This window comes from Miscanthus floridulus, chromosome 1 (assembly GCF_019320115.1).
Source record: "Miscanthus floridulus cultivar M001 chromosome 1, ASM1932011v1, whole genome shotgun sequence".
In the NCBI taxonomy this organism is placed as follows: Eukaryota; Viridiplantae; Streptophyta; class Magnoliopsida; order Poales; family Poaceae; genus Miscanthus; species Miscanthus floridulus.
Genome location: NC_089580.1, coordinates 64,393,856 through 64,416,296, shown reverse-complemented (window position 1 = coordinate 64,416,296; position 22,441 = coordinate 64,393,856). Strand labels below are relative to the sequence as shown.

General features: G+C 43.0%; 3 protein-coding genes across 3 annotated transcripts; 1 reads left to right on the top strand and 2 right to left on the bottom strand.

The window, feature by feature from the left end:
• The first annotated feature begins 2,134 nt into the window (after positions 1-2,134).
• On the top strand, positions 2,135-4,604 carry LOC136457991 (uncharacterized). Its single transcript, XM_066458006.1, has 6 exons — positions 2,135-2,202; positions 2,523-2,882; positions 3,120-3,313; positions 3,676-3,866; positions 4,110-4,334; positions 4,455-4,604. The coding sequence occupies exons 1-6, from the start codon at positions 2,135-2,137 to the stop codon at positions 4,602-4,604; spliced, it is 1,188 nt and encodes a 395-aa protein (XP_066314103.1).
• Positions 4,605-5,875: 1,271 nt separating this feature from the next.
• Positions 5,876-7,206, bottom strand: LOC136457980 (uncharacterized). The gene is made up of 3 exons (XM_066457999.1): positions 6,528-7,206; positions 6,234-6,481; positions 5,876-6,019 (listed from the first exon to the last, which is right to left on the bottom strand). Exons 1-3 carry the CDS (start codon positions 7,204-7,206, stop codon positions 5,876-5,878), a joined length of 1,071 nt encoding a protein of 356 aa, XP_066314096.1.
• A 10,413-nt stretch (positions 7,207-17,619) lies between these two features.
• Positions 17,620-21,847, bottom strand: LOC136485556 (E3 ubiquitin-protein ligase HAKAI homolog). The gene is made up of 3 exons (XM_066482412.1): positions 21,451-21,847; positions 19,482-19,540; positions 17,620-18,944 (listed from the first exon to the last, which is right to left on the bottom strand). The coding sequence occupies exons 1-3, from the start codon at positions 21,766-21,768 to the stop codon at positions 17,879-17,881; spliced, it is 1,443 nt and encodes a 480-aa protein (XP_066338509.1). The 5' UTR covers positions 21,769-21,847; the 3' UTR covers positions 17,620-17,878.
• Positions 21,848-22,441: the final 594 nt, after the last annotated feature.

Sequence of the window (22,441 nt, the reverse complement as noted above, 5' to 3'; positions counted from 1 at the left end):
TGGTTTAAATCAGAAGCTGTTTTTCTAGAAGCAACTGCTTTCATATAGTATAATTTTTTAGCACCTGGACCATACTTTTGGCTTTATGCTTTTTCAAGTTGGTAGAAATAAAGAGACGTTTTACAGATCTGTTTGGTTCAGCTATAAGTTGTGGAAAAAATTGTAGCGAGTTATTGTCGTGAAAAAGATGTAAACTATTTGGTTAAAACAGCTATAAAACTTACCTTGTCTCTTTTATCTTCTTATTAAAACAACACATAACTCACAATAATATTTTTCTCTCACAACAAATCAGCTTCAGCCGACTTATCAGCCGGCTTTAATACCAGCTGAACAGGCCTGCTTCGGTCTTTATTTTCCTTTGCTGATATGCCACCGTGCCATTTTGTTTTGTCCCATGAGGTTTTTAATTCCCTTGCAGTTAGGTTCTTCCGACATTCAACACATGCGGGACCATGTTCCATCATTTTATCCTAAAAGGAAGTGGTTATGCATGGATTTTCTGCTTCAGTTCCTTTTCCTTTGCAGATACTATGCCCCTTGCAGTTAAGTCCCTCAACAGTCAGCACATACGGGGCCATTATCTCTCGTTTTCAACGGTCAATAGATACGGAGCCATGGTTTCTACCTCCCGCATTGTTAAATTTTAAAAAATACGAGCATACGCGCCCAAGTATTTAAATCAACCCAACCAGCTGATCCACGCTTTGGCCTTGTTTGGATGTTGTAGTATTAAGAAACCATAATATCAAGAAAGTGTAGTTTTGGAACCATTGATATGCAAAATCGTGGTTTAGGAAAAAAAAAATAGAGTGGAGTTTTAAAAACTCCAAAAAGATTATAGTTTCAGCAATACTATGGTTCAAAGCTATAAAGTTTGCTACACCAAAACACTTCATGGACTTAAAATCAAAGTATTTCACAAAACCATAGTGTTGTTCTAAACTCTAAAAATATTTTGTATCCAGACGAAGCCTTAGTTTGCATGGTCATGTTTCCGTTATCCCAATTGAATATATATTTTGACAGTAGCCGCAGTCGATATACCATCGTCCCAATTTTTTTTATAATTTGGTCTTTTTAAAAACAAAATAGGTTTGGCCCCCTGGGAGACTTAAACTCATCTTTGGACCTTAGAGGTCGGCGTCAGGACTCATGGCGCCGAGGTAACACGTCTTGGCGCCACAGATTTTGGCTCTGAGTTGCCTGGCTATGGCGTTGACGTAGCCGATACCTCGACGCCAGAATACATGGCTCCGAGCTCGACGCCACAGATATTGGCGTCGACCTCGGAGCCGTCAAATGATGTGCTGCGACGGAGGTGATGAGACGTGCATCTGACACGGGCGGTAGGTGCCTGCCTGCTGAGTCCGCGCATGGGAGGAGATGTGAGGGAGCGGCATGGGCCCCAGCTGTCCACGTTGAGAGGCAGGACGCATGACAGGTGCATGCGGACCACGGCGTGGGCCCCAGCCATATGCGCACCACGGGTCCGCATGCACCTGTCATGCGTCCTGCCTCTCAACGCGGACAGCTGGGGCTCACGCCCAGGGGCGGATGTACAGTATTGCGTCGGGGTCCGCCGACCCCGATGACTTTCGTAGAACCTGTGATACCCCATGTAATCTCATCGTGGAGGACCCCAGTAAAATCAGACATTGACCCCGGCAACTATGCAGCCCAGTCCAAATAGCAAAGGGCAGCAGGCCGCAAAGCCCACTTCGTGGATGAATATTGAATAAACAAGACAAGCAGGCTAACAGCTAACTAGCTAAGAAGCCCAGAAATCACGTACTGATTGCTTGCCGTCGATCCCTCTTCCTATACACACACCGGCCTGACTCTTGGTATTTCTGATCTAGCAATTCAACTCATCGTCTTCTCTGTTTGCGCTCGCCCCCGCTGCCCGGCTCGCTGCATCCAACATCTTGCCGTTGCCGCCTTGCCGCCGGTGACTGGCCGTCGGCCGTCGGCGTGACGTATTGATGTCAGGTGAGGAGATTACTTATATATAATCATATACGCACTGTTGCTTACTTTTAATTGTGTTCACTCACCAATTTGACAGTCAACCAAAGCACAATGGAACGATTCTTGAAAAGAAAAAATCCTCCTACTGATGGTCAGAATCCTGATGGAGGTGCTTCAAGAGGAGATGGCGATGAGAACCCTGATGCAGGCACTCCAAGAAGAGATGGAAGGGTAGTTGCAACAAACACCAATCATACTAGTCTTTGTTCTTCGCGAATCTCATGAAGGGAGGTAAATTTTGATGAGCTTCCATATGATCCGGCGGATAGAAGGAGAATTTCATATTACATAGGACAAAGTCTACAAGATGAGATAAGACACAAGTATTTGATCAGAGGTCCTTTTAGACCACCACCTGGTTTTAGGTATCCAGAAAAGATTATAGCAGGTCATCCACGTCGATTTCACCATGAATGGTTCACAGAATATGACTGGCTAGAGTACAGTGAAAAGGTGGATAAATGTTTTTGTTTATACTGCTACTTATTTAGAGATTCTAATGAGGGCCAAGATGGGAATGATGCATTTGTGAAAAATGGTTGGGATGGCTTTAACAAAAAGGACAGGCTTCGAGATCATGTAGGCACCCGACCTAATAGTTTTCATAACACAGCAGTTAAAAGATGCAACAATTTGATGAAGCCTGATCAATCCATTGCTAATGCTATCAACAAGCAGAGAGATGTCACTAAAGAAGAGTATCTTGCTAGATTGAATACTTCTATTGATGCTACTCGATTCCTGTTGCATCAGGGTTTAGCTTTTCGTGGTCATGATGAGTCAGAGAAGTCCAAAAATAAAGGAAATTTTCGAGAATCGGTACAGCTTTTGGCAAAGCAAAATGAGAAAACAAAAAAGATTATTCTAAGGAATGCTCAAATGGTGTCTCCAGCCATACAGAAGGATATTGCAAAATGTTTTGCTGAGGTAATAATTTTTTTATGGTTTTGAGTTACAATAAAAATACTTATATAGGTGAGTTAACTGTGTGTTTTGTTTATCCAGATAATAGTAAAATCTATTGTTGAAGAAATCGGTGGCGATGTATTTTGCTTATTGGTAGATGAGTCAGCTGATGTCTCAGGAAAGGAACAAATGGCAGTGGTTTTGAGATATGTCGACAAGCTTGGGTTAATAAAAGAGAGACTTATTGGTGTTGTTCATGTGAGTGAGACCTCAGCTTCGTGTCTTAAATCCAATATTGATAATCTATTCGCTAAGTATGGATTGAGCATGACACAAGTTAGAGGCCAAGGCTACGATAGAGCAAGCAACATGAGAGGTGAGTTTAATGGATTAAGAGCTTTAATCATGAGGGAAAATAGCTCTGCATATTATATCCACTGTTTTGTTCATCAGTTACAGTTAGTCATTGTCGCAGTAGCCAAAAAGAATGATGATATAAGTGTTTTTTTGACATGGTATCTCTACTGATTAATATTGCTAGAGCCTCTTGCAAAAGAAAGGATATGATTAGAGAAAGTCAATAGGAGAGAGTCAGTAAAGCAATATGCAATGGACAACTCACAAGTGGAACTGGATTAAATCAAGAACAATCACTTCAAAGAGCCGGTGATCCTAGTTGGTCCTCTCATTATAAAACCCTTCTGAGGATAAGTAGTTTATTCCCTGATGTCATTGAAGTGCTCAAATATGTTGAAAAAGAAGGTCCAACTGATGCAAAGAGACGCCAAGCCCGTGGCCTCTTGGACTATATGAAGGATTTTGATTTTGTGTTCAGCTTGAAACTAATGTTGCTTATTCTGGGACATGCAAATTCATTGTCACTATCACTACAGAGGAAAGATAAAGACATCTTAGAGGCCATGACAGAGGTGAAAATAACAAAACAAAAATTTCAGCAACTAAGGGATGATGGTTGGGATTCTTTATTAGAGGATGTAATGTCCTTTTGTGAAGCTCACGGCATCCTAAAGTTGGATATGGAACAAGAGTACATTGACCGACACAAACCAAGGCAAAGGACCGGCCGCACAAACTATCAACACTACAAGTATGATTGCTTGAACCCAATTATTGATTTGCAGCTTACATAATTTAATGATCGTTTCAATGAGGTAAATTTTGAATTGCTTACCAATGTTGCTGCTTTCAATCCCAAGAATTCTTTTGATGCTTTCAAATCTGAGAGTTTGCTGGAGTTGGCAAAGGCATATCCTAGTGATTTTGATTCAAATCAGCTAGACGATCTTAGTCTTGAGCTTAATATTTACATTGATAATGTGCGAGCCGATCTAAGATTTGCCCAACTGGATACTATTTCTGAACTTGGTAGTCTGATGGTCGGTACAAAAAAATATATTGCTTTTCCTTTGGTATATCGACTCCTCAAACTTGTGCTAGTTCTTCCTATTGCCACAACATCAGTGGAAAGATGTTTTTCTGTGGTGAAAATTGTGAAGACGGATCTACGGAACCGTATTGAGGATGAATTTATGAATGACTGTGTCGTTTGCTTCGTGAAACAAGAATTTCTTGATGCAATTCCAAATGATGATGTCATAGTTCGATTTCAGAATATGGATGATCGTACCCGTAGAGTGAAATTATAAGAGGTAACCACTTATGTAAAAGTTTTTTTTATGTTTTATTATAACATTGCTAATTTTGCTCCTCAATATGCCTACGTTTTGTATGTATCCTAGTGTTAGAGTACTATAAATTTCTATCATGAGTCTTGTGCCGACCCCGACCCCATTTTTTTCTAGATCCGCCACTGCTCACGCCGCTCCCTCACATCTCCTCTCATGCGCGGACTCAGCAGGTGGCAGCCCAACGCGGCTAGATGATTTGACGCTACAGCTCTCCACGACAAAAGCAGCATCCATCGAGCGCGCGCACGGTGGCAGACTGGCAGGCGCACCTGCCGTCCGTGTCAGAGGGGAGGAGAGGAGAGCGGTGTTTGGTGTGTGGACCTGCTGCCGCTTGCACGTCTCATCACCTCCGTCGCAGCACATCATATGACGGCTCCGAGGTCGGCGCCAAGATCTGTGGCGCCGAGCTCGGAGCCATGTATTCTGGCGCCGAGGTACCGGCCACGTGAACGTCACCTAAGATAGTTTGCTGTGCACGGCCAGGCAACTCGGAGCCGAGATCTGTGGCACCGAGACATGTTACCTCGGCGTCATGAGTCCTAACGCCGACCCCCCAAGGTACAAAGATGAGTTTAAGTCTCCTGGTGGATCAAACGTAATTTTTTTTTCAAAAAAAAAGTCAAATTATAAAAAATTGGGTACCATCGTCATTGATGATTCTCTTCCTAAAAGTATCTGTCTTGGTTCGTTTGCGGGAACCTTGACCCAGCAGGCGGCTCCATATGTCCACAGATGACACATCTGAACGCCACGTTTTCACGAATGCGTATCTCCTCCAAGTTAACCGCTGCTTCTACTATATGTCTATATGGCGTATGAATGCCACGATTGTTTCTTCGGTGCGGTAAAAGCCAAGAATTGTGACCCTGGCCAGACTATAGTGCTTGAAACTGGTGTCTACTTCCCACGGCACATTCTTTCTGGCAAATTCTTCGCAATCATGTTCCATTAGCTGCAATCCAGAAGAATAAAGGTAGTGTAATATAATAAGCATTCAGGAGTAAACTAGCTAGTACGCGCACGTCAATTCTGTAATAATAATATCTATATATTGACTGATGCATCTATAGGAGCTAGCCACGAATTGGTTGAGCAATAATAACTTTCTGAGCCAAATATGTATTCCTATGTATATATATATGCTTGCTTTTTCTGTGCTGTATTAATTGTATACCAAAAACGGACGCGTGTATGTATTAGACAAGACAATACCTTAACGTAGAGTTCCTCTAAGTGTGGGGCAGACTGGAGGAGGAACCGAGGAACATGATCCAAGCAAGGCCACACTCCCGGTGGACATTACGGATCTTTAAATTCTTGAGGTTGCTAAACACATTTGTCAGACGTCTTAACGTTTCTGGTTGAACCCAGATCTGCACAGATTAATAAAGCCAAAGCAATTAATAAATGATAATATATAAGTTGATTAGGAAAACCACATACAAACTATATTGTTATTATTTTGGAAAAAGAAACGCAGCGTGCTACTGCTAATAACTAGTACTAGATCGAGTATGTATATGTATTTATTTTGCAAAGAAACAAACAAAGGGTATATAGAAACTTAAGACGTACTACGCTACTTACGTTACTGTCTCTGAAATTGAGCCGCAGATCCCTAAGTGCAGTGCTGTTGGTAAGGATGCGGCTTAACTTGAGAGTCTGTTCGTTATGGCCGATGTCTTCAGACAAGGTGACAGCAGTGAGGCGTGGAACATGACCCAAGGATACAAGCCCATCAGTCGTGAAGAGCCAGCCCTGCAAAGTGAAGCGCTCCAATCTGGGAAGCCATATGAGCTTGACGCCACGGATGGCGCACAGGTAGATCCTGATGTCTTTAAGCCGTGCGTGCTGCACATCCCACAACACGGCACAACGCACCGGCCCTGGGGCCGCAGCTATGCAAGGACAGCTTCTCGAGCCCTGTGCAGGTAGCGAGAATGTCGTCCAAGTCAGGCTTGCCGTGTCTCATCTTCTTTAGGGTGAGCTGGGTCACAGCTCCGAAAGCAGCTGGGCAGGCATCGAAGAGAGCCCTGAAACGCCGGCCGTGCCCGACCAGAGAGCGCTTTTCGTAGTCGTCGTCGTCGTCGTCGTCTAACGAGCGGCGGCATGTCGTCGTGATCGTCAACTCGGCGGCGTGCACCTTGCCGCTGGCGACGGCGGCGTCGAGTAGGCGTCCCAACGACATGTAGTTGTGTCTAAGATAGAATCTCATGGCAAGAGTCGTGTTGTGGACGTCGTCGAGATTATTATTATCATTGCCACCCGCCGGCGGCCTCCTAGACTGTAGCAGCGCCGTCGCCACGTCAGCCAGCTTATCTCCCGCTTCGGATAAGATGTCATGGTGGTCGTCCAAGTCGCGTGCATCGCTTGGCAAGAAGGAGGCGATATCCAGGGCAAGCCTCGGGAGCAGAGCGGGAAGACACCGCCATCGCCGGGAGAGGACCCCGACCCTGACCGCGTCACGGAGGCTGAGCTTCTCCAGGATGGAGACTAGGACATCGCTGGGCAGCTCGCTTAGCAAGTCTTCCTCCGTTGATCGACTAATAATGGATTCCATCATGATCTAGTTTACGTTCCTTCCAATGACGAGGACCACGATGATGATGGCGGCTTGCAAAAACTTTGTATCTCGATCGATCGTTCTCACCAATGCGCGCAATGCATGCAACGATCGAAAAAGAACACCAGCACCCTGGGACCTGAGTATAATGTATTATTTCGATGCACGACTCTGATCCGCTTCGGATCGGAATACCTAGCCTCCGGTAATTTAATAGGTTTATTATGTGTCCAGTGGCCGACTCTGATCCACATCAAATCGGAATACCTAGCCTCTGGTAATTTAATTAATACTAGATAGCGTCTTCGTGTGTTGCTATAGGACAACTAAATCTTTTATACTAAAAACATACGGATCGCACGATAAGATAACAATACTGTTAAATTAAATATCGACGTCAAAGTTATATTTAATTCAAAAAGCAAAGTTTATGAAATTAACACAGTCACGGAGAGCACGACGTCGCAGACTCACAAACTCTACTGTATAGACTTTTTCGTGATATAATATTTTATATCGGCAAAAAGAATTCTACGATATCCATTTCTTTCATGCGTCAATAAATCCATGAATAAATTCCGCTGCATCTCCATATAATCATATACACACATATTCGAGTATATATGCAAATAGGTTCGTGCCCGTGCGTTGCTACGAGACAGCTAAACTTTTATACTAAAAACACACGGATCGCAAGATAAGATAACAATACTGTAAAAGTATATGACCGACGTTAAAGTGATATTTAATTCAAAAAACTAAGTTCGTGAAATTTACACAGTCACAGAGAGCGTGGCGTCGCAGGCTCACAAACTCTACTGTGTAGATCTTTCCGTGATGCGGCTAAGATCATTTTTTATACCGGCAGGAAGAGATTTCCGATATCTATTTCTTTCGTGCGCCAACAAATCCACGAATAAGTTCTACCACATTTCCATACCATCATGTACACGGCGCTGGCAAGCGAATTAGCCACAACTTATGTAATTAGTTTTATAATTAGCTCATGTTTAGTCCTCCTAATTGATATCTAAAAATTCAATGTGACAAGGACTAAAGTTTAGTACTAGGATCAAACACCCCCTGACTCTCGACTCCTGCTGGCTGCTTACTTACACCACCATGCATATGTGTCTGTACGTATATACTCTAATGCCAGAATATCTAAGATGGTCTTTATTGTCCACCCTTTGAAAATATTATAACTTTAAGGTTGTCATTTGTGTATGATGTAGGATTCGGATGCTTTGCACTGATCCATGAGGGTGTCCGTGAGAGTCGAAATTTTTTATACCATTATGATGTCTAAGCTTATCAATCAGACAGAGACAAACTTAATTGTTAAAATATTTTCAACACTGCTTTCATATACTACCTCTGTCCCAAAATAGAATTCATTCTCGCTTATCGAGAAGTTAACTTTTTTTTTTAACTTTGACCAATTATATATAAAAGAATATTAATATTTATAATACATAATTAGTATCATTACATAAAACATTGAATATATTTTTATAATAAACTTATTTAGAGATATAAATGTTGTACGTATTTTTTACAAACCTAGTGAGAGTTGAGAAAGTTTGACCTGCACGTATCCTATAACGACTTATATTTTTGGGTCAGAGGAAGTATATGCTAATGGGAGTAGTCAACTGAAAGTCGTGATGAACACAACAATACTTTCATATTATATGCTAATGGGAGTACGAAGAAACGTAGGGAAATGGACCTATATACTAATGGTGGGAATATTCGTTTAGGAAATTGTAGAAGGTTCACCAGTCTCACCATGTATAATCTACACATCTTTTATTTGACACCACTGATGTTCTCAAGGAACAACCACTTTTTAATTTCAGGTCTGCATACTGGAATCACTAAAATTAAAAGCCAACCTCATTGAGTCGTCTTGCTTGATCTTTGCCAATTATCTTGCTTGAGCTTTGCGAATAAATTATACCATTGTCAAAGACTAACACATAAAGAGGTAGAAGTTGCAAGAATAAAGCTAGGTGGCCTACTATGCACCCAGCTTAAATTTAATACCCTCCAAATTATGGACAATACCATATGAACTGCTGTAACCGACATGTTAACTCCATCATGTAGTACACCTAATTATTGAACATGCACATGCATAGTTTTTTTTGTCATAGAATATATTTTTGTCCTATGAGACAACATAATTTTTTTTTCTAAGTGACAGCAGAGAGCCCCAAAATATTAGACATAAACTCTCATTTTACTATCTCTGCATCTGCTAAAAATTTAACTGAAGTTTAGTTAATCCATGGAATAATTTGAATTGTGCCTTTTGTACTGCCCCAACAATTCTTTTACCAAGCATATACAAAATCTAGTTAACAGCATTCGATCCACAATCAAAATTCATTACCTTGGTATCCGAGGATCATAATACAGAAGGTTTGCCAAGTGCCTGAGATTTGACACTCGACAAATGCGTCATGACTGTTTCCACTCCGTCACGTTACTTTTTTTCATCGAGTGTCGATTTTAGCTCTCGACAAAGTCTTTGCCGAGTATCTGATAGAAAACACTTGGCAAAGAGCCGTTTGCCGGCACTGTAGATACCGTGTGCTGTTTGTTGAGTGTTACACTCGGTAAATCCTTTGCCGAGTATTGTTTGGGCTTTGCTGAGTGCCTGTGGTGGCACTCGGCAAAGCGACCGTTTCCAGTAGTAGTGACTTGTAGCACAACTGGTACCTGACACGTCGACGATAATTGTGCAGGAAAAGTAAATTTGGCATTCTACATGCTATTGAGACATATCTTTGGTTTAACTGAAGTTGCTTCAGCTTTCTCCCACACAAATTCTTCAACAAGCTAAGGTGCACTAGAAGCCACTGCATCATAATCTGAAAGGAGCTGCAATATTTACACAAAAAAAACAATTATCCTATTGAAACTAATAAATTGTAAAATCTTGTGTTGAATTTTGTTGAATTACTCCATAAAAATCTCACACTGTGCTCTTGGATTGGTGCATATCAATGAAGATCTCTTCCCATGTTGCTTGGAAAGACAATCTACAGACTACACCAATAGACAAAAAATCCACAACTTAGAGATTCTTTTTTTTGTTCTCAAACAAGCATATTTAGTCCAATCATCTATGACTATTAGGACCTATGATGTTCCAAACTTTTCAACTACCACTGCTGTTCCTGCTCCAGCCCTGCTTATTAGCTGTGAAAAGTTCTAAAGGTCTACCCTTCAGAAAACTGCAAATATGATAGAAAATGCAGATTGCAACTGATATCTAGATGTGTCCACTCTTAGTGACATAAATGTTGCTTAAGTTTCATCAACATACTCTAATTTTCTTGTGTGAAGCTAACGATTCAGTTTTGCTATACTTCACTTTACATAGCACTATGTTCGCTCCTCCCTCCCTCTCTCTCTCGTGTTAGAAACTTAAACTGCAGCATGCATAACTAAAGATTTAGGTGCCTCTGCTAGATCGATTATTGTTGGTTGAAAGGCTTTGATTGATGAGGCCTGATCAACTGTGTCTCAAGTATAAAGTTCAATGATTTCTTTTCTAAGAGGAAAAAGAACTGCACAGATCAAGTAGCAAAGGAAATCTGAATAATATATACCTCCAGGCAAGAAAAGGAATGTATAAAATGTAAGATTCTTTAAAGAACAATAGTATTTTAAAAATTCATATCGTGTTTTGAACATTTCTGTCAGGCCAACAATCTCATCCTCGGATGAGTTTTCTTCGATGCAAATAAAAGACATGAATTAAAGTCTCTGATATAGCTTGGAAACAAACTATTGAATGTTTCCTGTACATCTCTCTACCCTGCAAATAAAAGACAATATGCATAAGCTAGCAGTCAGTAGATCTCAAGGGGGCACACTGGCTAAAGGATGCAGCATTACGGCCATTACCTAGCCATGTACTTGTTGGTGAGAATTTATATAAATATAAAGAATAAAAAAGACGACAAGAAAGATTGGCATTAGGCCAACTCCTTTTGATTCTTTACAAACACATCTGAAAGTTAACATGTGGGCTGTGGGCATCAAATCAAAACAACAAAAAGAACATGGATTCGACCATAAGTAGCATTTGCCCTCATTTTTTTTGAAAAAAAAGAAAGGTACTGCAGAGTTACAGGATTGTCAATTTTATCAACACCATCAATTTTTGGCAATTGTAGAACTCAACCAAGACACCCATTGAAGTGCTACATCCCTCGCTCGCAACACAATTAAGAGTAAGTTCTCGCAAGCCTAGCGTCCAAGCCATTATTAAACTGCATGAAGGGCTCCAAAATGAAGACCACTATTTGAAAAAAGAGTAAATGATAATCCTAATTAACTAATTGTCTTAACTTCATTTTCTTGGAAAAAACAGTTTATACAATTCAATAATAGTAAAAAACAGTTGGCTACCGGAGACCCTACGCATGGATATCTTGACATACAGATTCTCCAGCCCATCCAGCTCACCCTAGCATCCGCGGGGAGCACCTGAGCTGGTGCCACCACTTATTCCTCAACCGCCACTAGCTGTGGAGTCCTTGATTGATGAGTATCAATGCAGAACAAAAGTGTATTGCACATTGTTTCAAGTATATAGACTCCTAATACTATTTATATTCAGATTCGAATTATGAATATCTGATGACTGCTGATAGTGAAAAACTAAATTTATTGCACAACTAAACTGAATTTGCTGAACTCTAACAAACAACCATTAGTCTAAGAATTGAAATAAAAGGGTAATGGCGGCTACACTTACGTCAAGCAAGTCGGTGTCGATCCTAAACTTCCACGATGGCAGACCAATTCCATCGCCTGAGTTGTCACCACTAAGGCCTTCTTGTCTAGCAGGATCGAACAAGAATACACCAGGAGCCATCTACAGCAACGCACGACTTAGTACAGTCCCTCGTAGCAGTGTATCGAGAAATAAATCAAATAATACACCAGAACTAAGATGCTTGCTGATGGATCTTGCTACCACGTGACTCCCTCAACCTTGTTGTTGCTGGATCCTATGGACCTCGCCCTGGTGGAGAGGGCATCGCAGAGGAGGACGGCGTCGAAGGAGATCTTAATAGCAATGGTGAGGATAGGGAGAGGTAGGATGCAGTCATATGAGCAGGTTCTAATAGCACCTCATTCACACAGGAACATGATTAAATAAAATTTGCATAATCTCAAATATGCAGCAATCATCTTATAGTAGTGTTCCTCATGATTATCATGAAATCATTGGCTGAGTAAGGAAATTAAAGGAAAAAAGTTATCATCTAGAATAAGATGAAATCATAAACCGCACCTGATAAAGCAGTTGCAGTCGTCTTCTGTTAGCACGGCATCATCTAGGGCCTCTTCGCAGTCGTCCGACGGTGGTCGGCGTTGACGGCATGGCTATCGGATGAGGAGGGGGCGTTCCAGCGGCGTCTGAGGGTCGGATTGGCGTCGTGGCGTCCGGCCGATGAGTGCCTGGCGTGCGGCGGCGACAGGGTGTTGTGGTGTTGAAAGGTCCTAATGGCTAGAGGGGGGTGAATAGCCTAATAAAAATTTCTACAACAACACTTAACAAAAGGTTAGACAATTATGAGGTGAAGCAAGTGTTGCGCTAGCCTACTCAAAATGCAAGCCACCTACCACAATTCTAGTTTAGATAGTGTCGATTCACATAAGAGGTATGACACTACCCTATGTTAGTGTGCTCTCAAAGACTAACTAAAGAGCCACACCAAGCAAGCAAGCAAGCTCTCACAACTAGCTACACTAAAGAGCTTATCAACTAGTTTGCGGTAAAGTAAAGAGAGTGATCAAGATAGTTATACCGCCGTGTCGAGGAGTGAACCAATCAATCACAACGTGCTTCTCTTACTCTCACCACATCACCACGTGCTGCTTGCCTCTGCGATGCCGAGGGTTTCAACACATTGCCAGAGACTGCAAGCGACTGCGCTCGCCGGGCCACAACCGGGTTGGCCCCGACGATGGAGAACGCCATCATTCTGGCCATGAGGCCATCTCAAACTGGCATCACTCCCATAGGGGGTCCAGGTAGTGCACCCAAGGCGCCTAGGGACGCAGTCACGGCGAGGCCGGCAAGACGAAAGTGAGCACCGCGATGCTTGTCCAAGATGATGTGCCGGCAAAATAGTCCGAAATCACCAACTGTTGGGCCCCGCTCCATTTTGAATAAGATCCATCCTCTCCATTCGAGTTGATCATGGGAAGACAGCCTGCCTCGGATCCGATGGTCCTTGAGGCAGGGCTGCTTAGCAGTCATCGTGGCGCAATTGAGCAGCCTAGAACATCACCACCTATGTTCATAGACTGCTGGGTACCACCCAGATTTGAGCAAGACCCAACCTCCCTTGGCGAGGCGATTGCTGGAGGGCAGCCGACCTCAGATCAGATGGTTCTGGAGGCAGGGCTATTTAGCGGTCCCCATGGCGCAACAACCCCTCCCTCTGGCGTCCCAGGCAACAACAAGGACGATCGTTTGTCCCTGAGGCATGAGGCGACCAGCGATGCAGCGCCAACCACAACAGGACAGGCTGATCATGCCGGCGCATCTGGCAACCAGGAGGGGAAGGAGGTCCCACCGTCCTCACCATCGAAGGCACACACCACGGCTGTGCTTTTAGCCCAGTGCATGGATGCCGGACCGCAAGCTGAGGCGGCCGATGGCATGGCAACGGGCGTCGTTCAAGCAACCGACGAGCTAACCACTAAGGGCACGCCCACACCGAGGGAGGCCGCCAAGCGATCGTCCAGGTTCATTGAGAAGGTCTAGGTAATGAGATAGCCACCTCTCATCAGCTCACCGCCTAAGCAGAAGCCAGCACCAAAGCGAACTACTCTGCCCATTAGGAGCAGACGGATTGTTGCTCAGCAGATGGACCACATCCCGACGTCCAAACGTGGAGAAGTGCTGCTCATGAAGAAGATGGGGATCTTGGCACCTTCAGCACCGATTTCCTCTGCAGCGAAGCGTTCATACGATTCGTACTTCCAGGGCACCCTATCGGAAGCAAACGTCGAGGCGCTTGATGCGCTGTTCCTAGCATCCTGGGCGATGGCTGGTGGAGCAGCGTGGTCTGGTACTTTAGCTAGATCGTAGTCTAGGTTGATCCCAATGGATCCCAAGGTTGTCATAGTCAAAATGTAGTCTCTTTGAGGTAACCGTCGGGTCAGGAACGGTCTCTATTGTATTTCAAACTTCTACCTTCTTAATACAATGATACGCAATGCTCTTGCGTATTCGAAAAAAAGATATTTATTGTTGTTCTTTTCATTTTTATTTTCTTATAAATTTTATTTTTCTTCTCTTCTAATAATTTACTAATTATTTTAAATTTGGTGTTCGCATAATATGTATGGGATGTTTCACTAGGCCTGTTCATGAGCCGGTTTATCCAGTTTTTGGATAAAGCCCAACCCAACCCGCAAGATTTATCTGCCAACGGTTTCTAACCCACGGGTCCCATGGGTGCCGGTTTCCTTCTGACCCTCCCCATTCGCCCGCTCCTGGCTTCAAGGCAACACCACGCCCGCCTCGAGCCGTCTGTACGCAGTTCCTGCTGGAGACGCTAACACAGGATGGCCAGACCGGCTCCTCCCCGTGCGTGGCCACGGCGCCGCCGCCGACCACGCGAGCACGGCTTGGCAGGCGTCTGAAGGTGCAATAGCCGGCGTTGGACAGGACCTCGAAGCTGTGCCTCTGCCCTCCGTTGGTGCGCACGGGGTACGCGGTCGAGCGGCGTTGGGCACGTCGCCTGACTATTTCGTCGGCGTCGCACTAGGCCAGAAAGCAACAAAGGAGACGCGTGTACTAGAGACAGTAGTTTAGACAGCGTCACAGATAAAGTAGTACAGACGGGTGAGAAGAGAACTGTCTCTGAAAAATTAGTCAACAGCCGCACATCCAATATACCCGTCACTGATGATGTATTATCTGAGACACGTCTTACTACGAGCCGTATCTGAAATATCAAAGACCTCATCGGGTTGAGCGGTATGGAACCGTCGCAAACCAACCCGCTCGGTTTCTCCCTATACGATTTGCTGTGGGCTGGTTTACGGGTAGGTCCGGGTACGAACCATGTAGTCATGTGTACAGGTTTTTCCACGATGTATTTTACTATTTTTTTCATGTTATACTTTTTATTTTCTATATTCCATAAAATGCATTCGATGTTCGTGTAGTATCCACGTGATGTTCTATGGCATATTTCAATTATTCACATTATATTCATGAGATGTTTCATTGGATATTCTAATGCATTCATATAGTGTATAGTATAAATGTCATGTTTCACTATGTATATTTGATTATTTATCTAGTACTCAAGATGTTATGTGGTGTATTTTAGCTTGTTTAAGTAGTATTCATGTGATGTTCTATTTTATTTTCATCTATTATGTGGATTTTTCTTTTTTATTATTTTTCCTTACGTTTGATTCTATCTTTTTATTATTTTATATTTCTATTTGAGAACTTTTTAAAAAATTTCAACGTTATGTTCTTTTTTTTACTTTCCTTTATTACGTGGCCTTTTCCATTTTATTGTTTTTCTTTCCCTTATGGTTTGATCCCTACCGCCCATATAGCCGTTGTGGTGTGGTCTCATGCTCTCACCATGCTGCCTCCTCCTATCCTCCCCTGAAGTGACTGAGGGAAGGGGACTTTTCTACATGCATAGTTTTCCCCATGCCAGCAAGGTAAAACCATTAGTCAAGTTTGGGATGGACAGGTTCTCAGACTGTCCTTTAGACGCGCGGTTTCAGAGAATCTGATGAATATGTGGTTTGATCTGTTAAGCATAGTAGAGAGTGTTAACTTACAGGAAGATAATGATCAGATTATTTGGTGCTTTAACTCCAATGGCAAATACTCGGTCCAATCGCTTTTATGCTGTTATTAGCAATAGAGGTGTGGTGCCTGTCTATGTCTCTACAGTCTGGAGATTAAAAGTTCCTCCAAGGATTCAAATCTTTCTGTGGTTAATTACAAAAAATAAGATTCTGACTAGAGACAACTTAGCCAAACAAAGAGAAGTTTCAGATAAAACCTGCTTATTTTGCAATGAGTTAGAATCTGTAAATCACCTGTTATTTGACTGTTGTGTTGCTAGAAGAACTTGGCTTGTGATAGCAGAGGTTTTAAGCCTGAGGGGTAATTGGAACTTTGAGTTCCTGGCTACTTTTTGGCTTGCTCATAACAAGCATCTCAATACTAATATAGTCACCTCAGCTGTGCTCTGGTGTTTGTGGAACTTTCGTAACAAATTGTGCTTTCAGGGACTTACTTGGACAGGGGAAAAAGCGGTGCTATTGGGAGTCACCAGGACCCTACGGAGGTGGAGGCCAATGTACAATCAAGAGCTGGGAGACTGGTTGGACTCGGTGATTCAGGAAGTGGAGGCAAAGGCAAACATGCCGCCAAGAATCTGTTGGAGTGGGGAAGTGCAATCAGGGTCGGAGACGTCGGATTTTCAGTCCTCGGCACAGGTCTTCGACGTTGCGACTCGGAGTGATTCAATGCTTGATCAAGGCGCCAGCATTCCGCAATCTGTCGCTGGGAGTTAATTTTGCTGTTTTTGGCCTTTAGGCGTTTTGTTTCGAACCTGTGCGTTAACTGTGGCGGGCGCGCCTATACGCTGTGCGTAAACGCTGTATGAATGCTTTATGGTAATATAAAGCAGGGGCAACCTTTCATCTAAATAAAATAGTTTTCCCCATTTATTTAGATATGCGCTATGTCTAGAGATATAATAAAATCATTGTATCTAGAATTCTAAAAAAGCTAAAACATCTTATAATTTAGAATAGAGAGAGTACATTTAACTTTTTTTTGCCTCCTTAGATCTTTTCCTTTGTTACATACATTCAACTTTTTGAGTCCTTGGAAGCGTTACTCGTTATTGCATTTAAAAAAAATCAAACTTATACTTCCTCCATCCAAGAATGATGAAAGTATTTAAGTAGAGAAAAAAAATCAAATCTTATAAACTTTGATAAAAAAAAATAGGGCTTCTTGGAACACAAGAATTATTTCATTTTCACAGCAAAACATAGAAACAGAAGAAAAAAAAAATCACGTGCTAAAGAGAGTCTTGTCAAATTATATGCATGTTTTTAGCATTTAACTACTACATTATAAGAGAAATTAATCGTCAAAATCTATTTAATATGACTTTTCAAACTGCTGGTCAAATACACTTACTATTTCTAGACGGAATATTTATACATGGAAAAAAATTGCTCCAGGTCAACGTGATTTGGCTTATAAGGGCAAACCAAAATCACACTTTATGTGCTGACATGCGTGATTGCAACTAAAATACCTCAAGCAATGGGCAGCTCAGGATTCAACAATATATCACATTAACACCAGCCACATGTTTCAAACTTCTCACTGCATCGTCAGAAGTATTTTACCCAACACAATGAACATCTCAGAACTAAATTTTCGGAATTTGGGAACATTTCATCCCAACAGGACAGTTGTAGCATAATACAGGCTCCTATGCAACCAGGGAATAAAACTGAGCCATCTAGTTCTCACAGGTTACATGCCAAGAACGATAAAATTACAATTTTCTCAATGAATCGGCATGCAATTTTGAGAGGAACCATCAATTCGTGCAAAAAAAAAATATCAACTCCTGTTAAACGTTTGCTGTGAGCCTGATGGAGGTTGTGTCGGCGGAGGTGGGGGAAGTGACATATGCATTTGCATTGGCATAGGCATCTGTGCTAGAATACCCCTTCCATCACCTCTATCGGGCATGCCTGTATTCATGGAGCCATCAGGCATGCCCCCAAAACCAGCTTGCATGAAGGCAAGGCCACCACCACCCTGAGGATCACCCACACCATCAGCCATTCCCTGACCAAGGGCCATCGACTGAAATGGCATCAGCCCCATAGCCCACGGGCGCTGAAGCCCCTCAGGGAAGCTCATAGGACCAGCTGGAGGCTGGACACTTGGCATGGAACCTTGGTCTGGTCCAGTATCTGGTAGCTGCATCTGGAAAGGGGCAGAAAAGTACTGAGGGTTTCCATCTTGCTGGAGAGGGTAATTGAAAGGTGGATTGGGGATCAAAGGCTGATTCATATTCATAGGCATCATAAAGTTTCCCTGGTGAGGAGGTATCGGTGGAAACATATAAGGTGCATTAGCCATCAATTGCTGCTTGTCCTGAGTACTGTGGTCAGATTCTTGGCGAAGTGGAGTCGCCGCACCTGGGCTCTCCTGTCGTAATTGAGAAGCCCAGTTGTAGGGCCAGTCGAATCCTTGAGGTGGATTGTTCTCAGCCTGGGTATCCCCTGGTGGGTACGAGTGGCGACCATGGAATGACGGTGGTTTTGAAAGGGTTGGGGGCCTCAGTGGTGTTTGTTCCCTGGAATGGTGGTAGCGGGAGCGTTCTTCACGATCTTGTGAAACACCTGACCTTGGAGGAGCACGTGCAGTAGACATTTCAGGCATTTGAGATTGTCTTTGAGTATCCCCTGCAGAAGCACGGGAGATGTTAGGAGCATCTGACTCATTGCGTTCTTCTTCCTTCTCTTGATTAGTTTGGAGGAGGTTGGCATGGACATCGGGCACATGAAACTCAAAATCTGCTTTCTTAAGGAACGACTTGAGACACATCGGTGCAGCACAGATGAAAATCCCTTCCATCATTTTCACACTCTGTATCTTCTGAATGCGCTCATCACAACTGCAGAGGTAAACAGAAATTTAAATTGACAGACTTAGACCAAGCAGAAGTGCGGAACTCTAAAAGGGAAACAAAGCAGCTGTCTACATTAAATAAGGATTCAAATTACAACATTTCCAGAGACACTCCCCTTAGATTGCCTGCCCAACATTTAATTATGTATCCAAGGGTACATTGGTATCATGAGAGTTTCAGTACAGGATATGTCAATTTTTAACCAATATTCAGATTATTAATCCGAATGAACAGAATATCTCATATATGTACACAACAACAAACTTAGGATAGAAAATGATTTAAACAGTACCACACTATTGCAAACATATGCCCATTGATTGAAATGAAATATCATAAGAAAGGCAAGAACAATCAGTCAAGGCTCAGATTTCGTATAACAGACCAATTTACTAGAGCAAGCACCATCATGTCTTGCACTCTTGCTGATAAACCAATGAAATAATGTATGCTACCTACCATGAACTAAGCTGACAACAAGATAACAGTAGGTTAGAGAAACCTGGGAGTTAGAATGCTTACAGATAGCAGCTGGAATCACTTCTTGCACAGGTTAAACAGAAAGCATGTTCACAAGGGATCTGAAACCAAGAAAAAAGCTCATCAAATTACTATTGGGTCCAACTGTTTATATTATCAGAAAAGAAACTATAGAGTGAATGGCCACATGTAGCACTTATTCAGGGAACAGGTAAAACCACATGAACATAAAATACAGAATATACTGAAACAACACATTAAAAAAAATGATTCCAGACTATTACATACTATGTATGTAGCACGAATATGCGAGAACACCTTCATATCCTGTATTGGATACGTATCTGTTATGGACACGTGCTACATACAGTTGGGCTTATATGCGAGAACACCCTCATATCCTGTATTGGATACGTATCTGTTATGGACACGTGCAGCCACGATAAGTACCCGTGGACTATCGGGAAAAAATAAATATATGAATATCAGATACTTGGGCTTATACATATCAGCCCATCTATTCCTCTCTTGGATATGGCCCAGCCCAGTCAACAGATCAGTATTTGAAGGCAATTGCTACTCGCTCAGGTCATTCCCTGCCCTGGACGCCACCACAGCAACACACGTGGGCGCAGGGCGCACAGCTGCACCACCTCCCTGTCACTCAACTCCAGCAGTGGTGACCCCGGTGGCCAGCAACAGTGAGGTGAGTTCCTTTCCTCTCCGCTAACTATGCCCACAGCGACAGCCGCGGTGAGCAAGTGACGCACGCTACCCACAAGCCTGCCCGTGGGCAACCACGCAACGTGCGCCCCCGTGGTGGGCTGGTGGCACATCAGATCAGCAGCGACTCGGCGGTCAGTTTCTTACTCTCTTCCCTTGACCTTCCCTGAATCCAGTAGTTGCTAGCGAGTTAATGGAATCAATTAGTGCTACTGATAGCTGATCTAGTGTTCTTCTAGCTTGATTTCCCAGACTCTGATTAGATGGCAGCAATAATTGGGGGATGAAGTAGCAGCCTGAGTTGCAAGCTGCACTTCCTAGTTGTCTAGGTATCAACTATCATGTAAGGAACTGGATCGATTTCCTCCGAGCCTCAAAGGTGTACTTGTATCCTCCCTCAAGTTTTCACATGAAGCACTTGGGACTTTTTATCTTACAATATAAGACATACATTCTTATCTGGCTTTTGCAAGTCATTAGGAGAATTGGATCATGGAGTTTTGGTGATGCTCGATTTGCTATTAGCTTTTAAATTTTAATGTGTCCTATAATTTATTTAAAAGTTTATATACATGAAAACCTATCCTCATATTGACTTTTTTGGGGAACATGGCATATCCATGTATCCTGTATCTGTGCTACAAAGTTTATGCATGAAGGCCGTTTAACTTGCTTGAAGTACTTCAACCAAACAAAAAAAGGGCAACAAATAAACTAGATATGACTAGGCCCACAGTAGCAACTGAAGCCAGAAGCTTATTTCATGATGCAATCGAGGTGAAACTGTGAGTAGTCTATTTATCAATTCCTTAGGTTAGTACCACCAACAAGCAAATCCTGTGTGATCCGTTAAAACAAACAGATGTACTAGCATTGTAAGAGAACAGCAATACTGCCTTCATTCAATCGCTAGCCAGTAGATCTTAGCTTCCCTTGACTGCTTGCCATGAACAAAACGATATAACATTGGCTCTCCTTACAATGGAATCGCTAGAACACTGAGGCAATAGCCAATCCCACAGAGCTACTACAAACTATATGTATTGGTATTTTTGTCCAACTCTCAGAAATCCAACACTCTAAACAGGGAGCATAAAACAAAGATGATGCACGTCCAATGCTTCATTTTCACTTATGATATCAACAGAGGAATAGAGTTGGTGGCGGTAAATGGCTAAACAACACACGCGGTTGACTAAACCTCTAATTTCCTTAGCAGCAACACGAGCTGAACAAGTTCGCGGTTTGATAGCCGCATTAAAAAAAATTGGGTTTAGCAAGTCCGTACGAGGCGGCCGTAGATGGCGATGGGGAACTCGCAGCGGGAGCAGATGTGGACGCGCTCCCCGAGCGGGCGACGGGAGCGACGGCCGATGGCGCGCGTGGCGGCGGCAGCGGAGGACGTGACGGCACCGAGGCTCTTCGCGACGGGGAGGTCCGCGATCACCAGGTGGTCGGGGCATGCCACGGTGACGGATTCCGGGATGCCGCCACCCAGCGCCGCAGCCGCCCCCACCGCGGCGGAGGCACCGGCGGCGGCTGCCGAGCCGGCGGCGGCAGCGCCGGAGTCCGACGAGCCAATCTTGCTCAGGCGGATCTGCAGCATCGTTAGGGTTTCTAGTTTTTCTTTCTCCCTTGTCGGGCTGGGTTTGGTTTATTTGCTCCTTTCTCGGGCTGGGTTTCGGCCTGCTTCAGCCAGTGCTCGGGGAATACATACTTCTCACTTTCACTTTCCCGCTACTGTTGCATCCATTGACTAAACTTTAGACTCTAGGAGGTGTGCGGGAGGATGTTTGTACATATAAAAAAATAAATTACATAATTTATCAGTACTTCACGAAATATTTTTTAAGCCTAATTAATCCGTCATTAGCGCATATTTACTGTAGCACCACATTGTCAAATCATGGACTAATTAGGCCTAAAAGATTCGTCTCGCAAATTAGTCGCAAACTATGCAATTAGTTTCGTAGTTAATCTATATTTAATACTCCATACATATGTCCAAACATTCGATGGGACAACGACTAAAATTTAGGAGAGGGCCAAACACCACCTAAGTCAAATAATTTTAACTTTAATTAAAACCTATATATATACTCTATATTTATATCTATATCTATACATAATATTAATCACTCATTTTTTTGGTCCATCTCCTTCCAACTACCGAACAATAGAAAGTTTCTTCCGTATAGACTTATATTACTCATGCTCGAACGAGTTAGAATGGTTCACGTCTAGCAATGATTGATACGAAGTACGATTCAAAGATATAT